This window comes from Alosa sapidissima, chromosome 8, assembly GCF_018492685.1.
Source record: "Alosa sapidissima isolate fAloSap1 chromosome 8, fAloSap1.pri, whole genome shotgun sequence".
Classification (NCBI taxonomy): Eukaryota; Metazoa; Chordata; class Actinopteri; order Clupeiformes; family Clupeidae; genus Alosa; species Alosa sapidissima.
In genome coordinates, this window is record NC_055964.1 from 19,601,093 (window position 1) to 19,611,977 (window position 10,885).

General features: G+C 40.5%; 1 protein-coding gene across 2 annotated transcripts; it reads right to left on the bottom strand.

Annotated features, from left to right (window-relative positions):
• Window positions 1–34: 34 nt before the first annotated feature.
• Window positions 35–10,144, bottom strand: erap2 (endoplasmic reticulum aminopeptidase 2). 2 transcript variants are annotated; one of them, XM_042100504.1, is made up of 19 exons: window positions 10,012–10,144; window positions 8,946–9,540; window positions 8,665–8,803; window positions 8,431–8,565; window positions 7,557–7,677; window positions 6,357–6,511; window positions 6,026–6,139; window positions 5,792–5,923; window positions 5,447–5,578; window positions 5,275–5,343; window positions 5,006–5,181; window positions 4,700–4,779; window positions 4,401–4,584; window positions 4,051–4,207; window positions 3,755–3,939; window positions 3,354–3,515; window positions 2,974–3,114; window positions 904–985; window positions 35–793 (listed from the first exon to the last, which is right to left on the bottom strand). In XM_042100504.1, the coding sequence occupies exons 2-19, from the start codon at window positions 9,443–9,445 to the stop codon at window positions 629–631; spliced, it is 2,829 nt and encodes a 942-aa protein (XP_041956438.1). In that variant the 5' UTR covers window positions 9,446–9,540; window positions 10,012–10,144; the 3' UTR covers window positions 35–628. The 2 variants fall into 2 exon arrangements, with proteins under 2 accessions (XP_041956438.1, XP_041956437.1); XM_042100503.1 differs by having other exon boundaries at window positions 10,056–10,138.
• Window positions 10,145–10,885: the final 741 nt, after the last annotated feature.

Sequence of the window (10,885 nt, forward strand, 5' to 3'; positions counted from 1 at the left end):
TATTTTTACAATCCATGGTATTTTCAAGTGAACAGAAATATTGTCTGTGCAATGTTACTTTCAGCATTGAACAGTTGAAAATATTTAATGTCATGAGAACAGATTCCGATTTGTTTTTTCTCCAAATGAATTCATTTTAATTACTATGTAGCCTATCCATATGTTATTTTTGTGTGGATTACTGTATTGATGTATCAACATCTAACCACTAGAGGGTGCTATGCTCTCACTGGCACCAGACTGGGGTAGGCCTAGGCCATACCCTAGAACCAGAAGAGAATGCACACAAATTGCTAGATGACTACCACATAAAGTCTTTCAATTTTTTTTTTCAGTTTTTTGTTTTTATTTTCAAGTCAAATGTGTGTTGGCATAAAAGCTTAATGCATCACAAGAGCATTATTCTTTTGAAAACATCAATGCCCCTGCAAACAATTGTTACATGATACAGGATGAAAGCCATAATCTATCATTAGATTGAATTCAAATAGCAATCATAAAATACTTTTAAAAATGATGTGTGCTTGTGTGCGCTACTAAATATGTTCAGTGCGCTGCAGATTTTGGCCAGACAGTTGGCCTACCTGTACAGAGATCTGATCTCAATGAAGTTGCTTTTAAATGAGATTTACTCCTTTTTCTGTAATGTCTTCAATGTTTTTAGCAGCCAGGCCCTCAGAGTTTCCAAATTCCGGTCCAACCACATGATATTCTTTTCCACGTTCTCCAGTGCCACCTTGGTGACTCGTACTTGGGATGATTGGTCTTTTATGGATTCAAAAAATTCCTTGATCTGTTAATTAAATAAAAGGGTATGATTTAGGTTTTGTTTAAGGTGTCATGAGAGTACTTTGCATTTGCTTGTGTTATTTCCGCAGTAAATATAAGAAAAAGGACACTTACATCATGTAGTTCCTCTTTTGATGAAAACTGAGATGTTGTGCCAATTATAATGTTTCTAATACTGAACGACCCCAACTGGAACCTGAAGGAGGATGTGGTTTAAAAAAAAGAGGTAATGCCTTATCAAAGTCTGTGTAATCAAAAAGACTACAGCAGTGGCATGATTAGCTTGTAAAAGATGTGGTCCTTTAAGTTTGATCTTTATATAAATACCAAACCAAATAGAATGTCATAGTCATTGTTTAGTTCAACAACTGTGTGACTGTGTGTTGGTTAGAATATCATCACAACTGGACTTTGCAAAGACAGTAAGCAATCAATTATTTGTCACTTACAGCAGGGAAAATAAGTATTGAACACGTCAACATTTTTTTCAGTAAGTATTCTTCCAGTGAGGCTATTCGCATGAAATTTTCACCGGACATTAGTATTAACTTAGGTAATCCACACATATATAAAAATCCAAACATTAATGTCTAAAAGCAGTGTTATGAGTAAAAAAGTGGAATGGCACAGGGAAAAAGTATTGAACACGCTAAGAAAAAGCAGTACACAAACGCAAAGAATGGCAAGGAACAAACTGGAATCTATAAGTAGTTAGAGAAATTATCCCTCCTATCTGTACAAATTGATATAAGCTGGGTTAGTACATACTGGTGGGCTATATACTGGTGTTAGCAAGGTGTCACACAAGAAACATGGGTAAAAGCAAAGAGCTCTCCCAAGATCTTTGCAACCTTATTGTTGCAAAACATATTAATGGAACTGGTTACAGATGCACTTCAAAACTTCAGAATCATCCAGCAAGCAGTATTGGAGCCATTATTTGCAAGTGGAAGGAACATCACTACATCATCAACTGGCCATGCACAGGATCTCCTTGCAAGATTTCTGACCAGGAAGTCAGAAGGATAGTCAGAGGAGTAGCCTAAGAGCCAAGGACCACTCTGAGAAAGCTCCAGAAAGATTTGGAGGCAGCAGGCACAATTGTTACAGAGAAAATCATAGGTAATGCACTCCACCGCCATGGCCTCTATGCACGCTCATCCCGCATGACTCTATTGCTGAAGAAAAACATGTCAAAGCTCGTTGAAAGTTTGCTAAAAACATTTGAACAATCCTATGAAATACTGAGAGAATGTATTCTGGTTAAAAATTTAACTTTTCGGATGTCATACTACACACCATATTTGGAGGAGAAATGGCACTGTGCATCACCCTAAAACTACCCTACCAACAGTGAGGATTGGAGGTGGTGGCATCATGTTGTGGGCTGTTTTTCATCTCATGGTACTAGCAGACTTCATACAGTTGAAGAAATGATGAATGGAGTCATTTTGTTCCGGAAGAATCTTTACATCCACCAGGATGATGAGGATGAGACATGGCTAGACCTTCCAGCAGGACAACGATCCAAACCATTCAGCAAAGGAAACTCTCAATTGGTTTCAGAGAAAGGAAATCAAGGCCCTGACTTTAATTCAATTGAACAGTTTTGGAAGTTAACTAAAGATCAGGATTCACAACAGGGACCCCTGAAATCTTCAATATTAAAGGACTATCTGTTTAAAAGAATGGGCCAAACTCACACCAGAATACTGTGACTGATTAGTTTCATCATACAGGAAATGCCTTAAAGCTGTCATTACGAATAAAGGCTTTTCCACAAAGTATCTAAGAAATTTCAGCAGGCGTGTTCAATACTTTTTTCCTGTGTCATTCCACTTTATTGCACATAACTCTACCTATGGACTTTAATGTTTGGATTTTTTTATATGGATGGATTATCTGAGTTAATACTAATGTCTGGTGAAAATTTCATGCAAATAGCCTCATTGGAAGTATACTTACTGAAAAAAAATGTTGACGTGTTCAATACTTATTTTCTCAGCTGTATCTCAGTCAGAAAGACCATACCAATAAAAACAATTTCATCATGCAGCGCAAAACCATGGTAATGTCACTGATCATCATCATTGTTAGGTTATCTAAGGCAATGCAATTATACACTCTGTAGAAGGTAAGCTCTATTTGGTCAAGAGGCAGCGGAATCCTGAATCGGTCACTTACTTTTCCACCAGGCTGTTCCAGTTTTTCTTTACAAAGTTCCATGCTAAAATATGACCGTTGGGGTTTCTAGCCACATTGATAATCAGTGAGGGCAGATCCATCGTTTTGATGACTTGTCCCTCCATGCCAAGGTACAGGATTCTATGCATAATAATAACAATGTTTGTTACCATGCTCGTTACTGTTCACTGTCAAATATCTGTTATCTTATCTGCTTACATTCTATCTAACTAATTAATTCTTACAGAGTTGTGATTTATATGTTTATTGTTATTGTTTTTATTCTACTATTTATTCTGCTGCTAATTTAATGTTAATGTAATGTTTATTGATGTCAATGTTATGGGCTAGGCTATGGCTGCAAAATATGCTTGTAGTACCTGATCAATTTCGTTGGATCTTTGGTGGTTGCCAAAGCTGAGAGGATTTTGTCCTTCTGAGCCTCTGACATGGATGTAGTGTACTGCTGTAAGAGATACTCCCAGCCTTCATCGTTTTGAGCCCCGACACAGAAGACTGTTTCAACCACATCACTAGGTATACTGTCAGATGAGGGGAGAAATGTACACACAGATATGACTAAATATTCTGTATCAATATGAGAATATGTACTGCTGATTTTTATATATATATATATATATATATATATATATATATATATACTGTATATATTGTCATAATCTAAAGAGAGAATGACATATAGTGAAACTAGCATAGTCAAATATATCTCTGTGATAAATCATTTGGAGTTGTTCAATGGGCAATTAAAGCTCACAATCACCTCAGTGTGCTGTTGGATTTCATCCAGTCACTGAAGAACGGTTTAGCCTTTTCAAGACAGGGTGGGTAGCCCAGATCACACGCCAGGGTGAGCACCTCAGAGCGAAGCCTCCTGTCCGAGATGGACCCCACATCATTCCACATCTGCCTGTCAATTACTTCTTGGAAGAACTGCAAGATGAAGTCCTGCCACCCACCACCACAACATACTGTTTTACCACCATGGCAAAGAGATGTGTGTGATACAGCTTACTGGTCCCAGATATATATAAAGACTGTGAGGATTGTGAGGCTTACTTTCACATTTTGAGTGACATCTGGAAGACTCCTCTTTTCTATCATTTTGTAGAAGGTTTCCAGATATCCAAGGCCTTGTATGAGTGGGACATTGTGGTTCTCAGACTTCAGATAAGTGATCAAGTCAAGGGCGGTGTCAAGAGACAACTGTCCTGCACTGGATGAGAGAAAAATAGAGTCAAAAGAATGCTAGAGCCATGCATTCAACATATTGAGGGATTACTTGTCACATCAAAAATACCAAAAAAAGTACCAATCAAAACAGCAGACATGACATTGTACCGTTGAAGTTTAAATATGTACCCCTGTTCATTTAGAATAGTTTAAGCTAGATACAACTTGAGTCTCACGTGACTAGTTGAAAGGAGTTGTGAATGAGGTTGGCCCGGTCCTTGTGACTCAGAGCGGTAAAGTTGTGTCTTAGAAGTGTGCTCAGCCTCTCCCAGCCGTCCCCCTCATAGTGGACAATGTAGTATCCATTCATGTCTGTGTTCAGCTTTACCCAGTCCACACTCTCGTCGATGTCCAGGACACCTGAGGGAGATCAGGGATATGGTTTGGTGACGTAGTCCAAGAGATATGACTAAGATACTACAAAGATTTCTTTGTAGGTGTTGTTTGTTTTCATATGTGATGGAAGAGTAATTACCTGACTCTGTGTCTAATAAATGCCTCATGTTGTGTCCTGAATGGCTTGTTTTGTATGTGAGAGGGATATGCCAAAGAAAGCTGCAATTAAGATAACATGAAATGAATATGTATTGATTTTCTTCGCTTGCATATAAAGAATCACACACAACTCTGTCTACCACACAGTAGTCTCATTGTAGAATGTTCTTCAGCATGAGACACATCTCATCCCTCATTAGATTGATACTGCAAGATCATTTATTAATCTGTGACAAATAAAACAGTGTGAGTTAGTCCATCTCATGTTGGTAAAAACCTCCCTTACTCTTTCTGCAGGGAAGCCCATTGGGGATCTCCAGGATGACTGGTCTTAATGAAACGCTCCTGTTTGAGGTACAGCTTGGAGCCCTGCTGGTGAACCTTCACAAGTGGGATCCCTCTCTGTAGAGTCCATGTGTTCATTATGGTCCTTAGGTCCATATGCTCTCCTGCATAGCGATACTGCGGGACACACAGAACAGGTACAGGTGAGAATTAACCAAAACTGCATTTCTTCCTAAATAGATAGATATAGCTAAATAGGTAGATATGTACTGCATTCTTTGTTGCTTGAGTGCTGGTGTAGCAGTATTCTCCAGATGTGAACTCATCTTCTGAGCATGTCTATAACACACAACATTAATCACCTAAGTGACATTCAGCTAATGAAGTATTTGTATGAAAATAAATTATTTATTTGGTTTTAAGAAGAAAGAAAGAAACTTACATTGGCCATGCTGTCCCACAGATCCTGATTTTTGGTATTCTTGTACCTGAATTTCCTCAGGTATCGGACAATGCCACTTTGAAACACTTCATCAGAGAGGAAATGTCTGAGCATGTGAAGGATGCATGCACCCTGAGACAACCAATCACAGGACAGGAATGAGTCAGGTGAGGGCACATCTAGAACCTTAGCAAGGAGCCTACAAACTTCATTTGATGAATATACAAGACAAAAAGCTCTATTGTGAAGATGTTCCCCATGAGCACCTTTCCCTTGTTTAGGCCTGATGTGGATGATAGCCATGCTAGTTATCCAAACATTGTACAGACATCATACATTCTATACCTTATCATAAGAGACTGTGTCAAACATTTCTTTGATCTGGGTGGGGTTTTCTGCTGGGCAGGAAATTGGTCGAGAAGAGTTGAGAGAGTCTCGCCCAATGGCTGCAAAGCAGGTATGCAGCAGGTAGTCCTCCTGAAATAATATGGGATCTCTGTCACTAGTTTCATCACATATCCACAAAACATTATCAAAATTAAAATATATATATATATATATATATATATAATCACACACCACATTTAGCTCTGGGTATGTTGCATCAACTGAGACAAATTCCATATATCTGGCAAATCCCTCATTCAGCCAGATATCATTCCACCACTCCATGGTAACCAGATTTCCAAACCACTGTGTGAATAAGAGAAGGAACCACTGAAAAACGCATCTTACCAGTGATGCAGATTTATGATTGATATTCACAATTTAAATGGGTACTATAAATGAATACTTTTCATATTGTGATGTGTAATGTTAACCGTTATTCTATTGTCTAATTCTAAATACAAACATCACGTTTACAACAAACAAACAATTTCTTTAACAGTGTGATGTGCAGCACACAAACCTGATGGGCTAGCTCATGCCCAATCACCATGGTAACCCAGAGTTGGTCAGAGGCAGATGAGGTGGCGGGGTCAAAAAGCAGGGCTGTCTCTCTGTAAGTGTTCAGACCCCAGTTTTCCATTGCCCCAGACTGAAAGTCCGGTATGGCAATCAAATCTAACATGCAGCCATGGGTATCAAGCAATAGAGGTTAAAAACAGCGTCTTAAATAACTAGATGTACCGCACAGCGGTACAAAATATGACCGCCGCTCAGTCCTGCATATTCTCTCTGCAAAAATAAACACACTTGTCAATTTGTCTCGATCTCCTACTCCATCCATCCCCTACTCTCGTAACTTTTGTGTATGTAAATAAGTGTGTGCATGTGTGAGTTTGCTTTTGTGTATATGTGTGCTTCTCTGTGTGTTTTTGCTTGTAAGTGTGTGTGGGGGGGTAATGGTGTGTGTGTGTGTGTGTATGTGTGTGCACGTGCGCACACGTTTGTCTGCATGTGTGTGTGTGTGTGTTTTATGTGTCTGTGCATGTGTGTGTGCATGTGTATGTTCACTTGTGAGTGTGTGTGTGTGTGTGTGGGGGGGGGGGGGGGGGGGGGGTAATAGGGTGTCTGTGTGTGTGTATGTGTTTATGTGTGTGTTTGCCTGCATGTGTGTTTTGTTTTTGTGTGTGTGTGTGTGTGTGTGTGTGTGCACAGGCATAGACACGCGCGCACACACACACACACACACACACACACACGCCCCATTACCCCCCCCACACACACACTCACAAGTGAAAACTCACACACAGAGAGGCACACATATATACACAAACGCAAACGCACACATGCACACACTCATTTACATACACACAAGTTGCAAGAGTAAGGGAGAGAGTAGGAGATGGAGACAAGTTGACAAGCGTGATTTATTTTTTTGCGGAGAAAATGTGCAGGACTGAGCGGCTGTCATATTTTGTACCGCTTTGCGGTACATCTAGTTAAAGTAGCGTCAGTTAGACTTTGCACTATGTCTGCCATTTCAATTAAAGAGCACAAAAGTAGCACAAACAATTAAAATAATCTACTATGATGACACATATTGAATAAATACAGGTCTGGAGCTATTTAGACTGATAATGGCCAAATTGCGCCCCTGCGAAAAAATCTAAAGAGTGAGTAAAAAATACTTCTGTATTGAGAAGAGTAGAAAGAGCGTTCCTACCCAGTTTGGGTAGGGGGTAATATATGTTGAAATACTTCTCATAGAACTCTAAAATCCTCACTGCAGCCTCAAGTGCGTAATGGGTTTGGTGCCACTTGTCTGGAACAGCGTAAATGGAAACCTGAGGAAAGGAGACACACGCTTACGTCTCCCACAGTAATGGGCCACGAAGGAAAACAACAAAGACCAACAAATACCCAGCAATAGATAACTGTTGCATGATTGTTGGGACTCTTAACTGAGGGACCAAAAGGCCAAAGAAATCTATGATCCAAAAATCGAAGGCACTCTCTTTAGTAAGGTCCCATTCATTTATCACACACAAGCAGGAGATGATAACAATGCAAACTTTCCTCTTTCTACAGTCTCCTGTTCCGCAACAATACAGATATATAAATGGGAATCAAGTAGTAACTCTGTCATTATGAAGAAAGATGCCTTTGGGACAACAACAAATAAAAGTAAAATATTACTGTTCTAATTTTCTCATTTAATTCCTTTTGCAATGTGTAACATATTCTGCACTGTGACTGCACTCTTGACAGCTCAAAGTGGTCTTAGAGGTGCAGTGAGGTGGTAGTTAGGGTTACGTGTTATATTGAGGTCCATATGAGGTGAGGAGCTAGTGGCGTGGGGATGGAGACAGTAATCTAGATGATGATAAATTGACGGAGTTATGGCTAACCAAGAAATACTTAACCAGACTTGTATAGCAACATAGTGTAAACACAGGCAGTTGATATAAAGTCTAACCAAATTATGTATGGTATTTACATAAACTTGATATCTCATGATTTGCTATGCTCAGAAAGTCTTTTGGGATCACTGGAGCAAAGCGGACCTCCAAACTACTGTGTAAAAAAAATGCTCTTACCTCCACTCCAGACGAGGTCCTTTGGGTGACACTTTTGAAGTCACATACAATAAAAGCAACCAGATAGGAGCTCATTTGCACACTAGTATCAAAACGATCTTCCAGAATACCATTGGGCAATTCAACTGTCTGTTCCTATGAGGGGGAGAAAGAGTGTAGTCACTAAAGATCCATTTTGTCACAGTGTATTTTACAGAATTCAGCATGTTAGTTTAGATAGTAAAATGTTCTTACAATGGGCATATTTGAAAGAGAAATATAAGTGTTCTGCCGTCTTATCCTAATAGAATAGTTGGCTTTGAAGATGGGCTCATCAAAACATGGGAAGGCCATGCGTGCAGAGGTGGGCTCAAAGTGAGTGGAGGCCAGGACCCTAAAATACACAACGAACAGAGGTAGATTACTGCCATGCGTTAGCTGTTTTTTTCGACACACAAACACACACACACACATGCACATAAACACACACACACACACACACACACACACAGAACAAACAACACCTGTAAAGATACCTTGTCTCTCCTTTTTTAGTTTTGTATGTGCTCCTGTATAAGCCGTAGAACCCACTGCCCAGCGGAGCATCAAACTCAAGGTACAGGAAGTACTTCTCCCCGGAGGTGAGAATTTTGGGCGAGAAGATAGCGATCTGCTCGTGGGTGGGATACTCCAGCACGGGCAGGACGCGGTCCGATAGGTGGGCCTCGCTCTCGTCCAGCACGGTGGCTGACGTGATGTTGAGGCCTTTGCTGTGCAGGACCACCCAGTTGGTGTTGTTCTTCACGTCGATCTCGATCTTGGCCGAGCCGATGAAGTGGAGTGTGGTGAGGTTGGGGTGGACGAGCAGATGGTAGTGGACCGGCACGATGTAGTTTGGGAGCCTGACCTTGCTCCACGGGAAGGGGAGGCCATTGGTGGCTGTGTGGACATTTTCGTCCGCCTGGTCCTTCGAGTCGGGGGCATGGTCCGTGCCAAATACAGTCAGGGGGAGTAAGGCAAAAACCAACAATAACATGATGGAAGATTAACCAGGGAAGACCTCTGTTACTTTGCAGTCAAGGGACAAACGCAGCCTGATGCGGAAAGATCCTGACAAGTACTCAGAGATACCTGGAGGGATGCAAAGGACATCATTATAGTCCCACCCTTCTAACAGCCATCTGATTATCAACATTTATGATTTCAACGGTTTATGCAAAATCAGCCAACATATTCGACAGGGACAGTACAGTTTGAGTCCAGGCTCAGAGTCTCTCGGTGTTGAAAACTCTCAGGCGGTACAGTTTATGTGTTTATAAAGAGATGGATCACATTGTATCTGTTACATGAGCCTGCATGAGCTCCTGCCCTGATGTTAATACAGAGGGATCAGCTCAGTCACATGGCTGTGCCACACACAAAGAGAGAGAAAGAAAGAGAGAGGGAGAGAGAGTGTGTTTGTCTGCTTTAGTGTCTCTCAGCCTACTGTCAGCACTGAAAAAACGCCAAGCGGATGTACCCTTTTAAGCACGCAATTAATACTTTCTCTTACACACACATACACACGCAGAAACCTAGCCGAAGGCGAATCAAAAGACTTGCCCTTTTGACAGAGGTGGTCTCTTTATCGACTGCGACGTGTTTACCTCAATTTCAGCTGCATCATTCAGGCCTGCTTGTCTCCTGTGGCAGCCAGCTTTCATTTTCCCTTTCATGTGTCAGACCCACAATTCCCAGGCACGCTGCAGCTGCTGCCGCCTTCCTGTGCCTTGTATGCAAATGAGAGCCAGCAACAGCCAATGACAGGCTAGTGCCGGCACAAAAACAGGCTTCAGAGAACAAATGGCTTTCATGCTGAAACACAACTCTTGATATATTCACTTGACTAGCTTCTCTTTTGACCTACTTGGTTGCTGTTTTTTTATTATTATTATTATTATTATTATTATTATTTGTTTCTGGGGTTTGCTTTCTCTGAAACAGAGAGGATAAGAGCTGGATGTTTCAAACGGAAATGTTGATACACATACTTTATGGTTCATGATCAGGACATAATTGCAACATCATACATTTTAGATCAGTAATATTTCAATAAAGTTGTGTGTTACAAACAGAACTCGGTCATTAGAAGATGAACATGTGTTTGAGTTATCAAACCAACAAATGCAACAGGTGTACAGACTTCTGTGAGCTAACGATCATATCATCAACCACACACCTCAAAAGTAACAGGCATACCACAGATGTGTTTGCAGGGTAGGATTAGAACAGCCTTTCTGTCCTCAAAAAAAAATAAGAATAATTCATAGCAGTTATCAAATATCTGGCAACAAAAATATCCTCGATTTAACACAATTCATTTGTGAAATCCATCAAAGTGGTAAATCTTTTTAACAGCACACCTACCAACCCACAGTGTATCGTTTTCTCTGATTACAACCTTATGCACCACTGCCTCTCCATACAGTTTCTATAA

What these genes read in the sequence shown, in the direction of transcription:
- erap2 (XM_042100504.1), bottom strand. Translation starts at nt 9,445, where the DNA reads ATGTTATTGTTGGTTTTTGCCTTACTCCCCCTGACTGTATTTGGCACG. An exon ending in ACTAAAAAAGGAGAGACAAG is followed by an intron (nt 8,804 to 8,945) that starts GTATCTTTACAG and finishes TGTGTATTTTAG; the next exon opens with GGTCCTGGCCTCCACTCACT. An exon ending in ATGTCACTCAAAATGTGAAA is followed by an intron (nt 3,940 to 4,050) that starts GTAAGCCTCACA and finishes GGTGGGTGGCAG; the next exon opens with GACTTCATCTTGCAGTTCTT.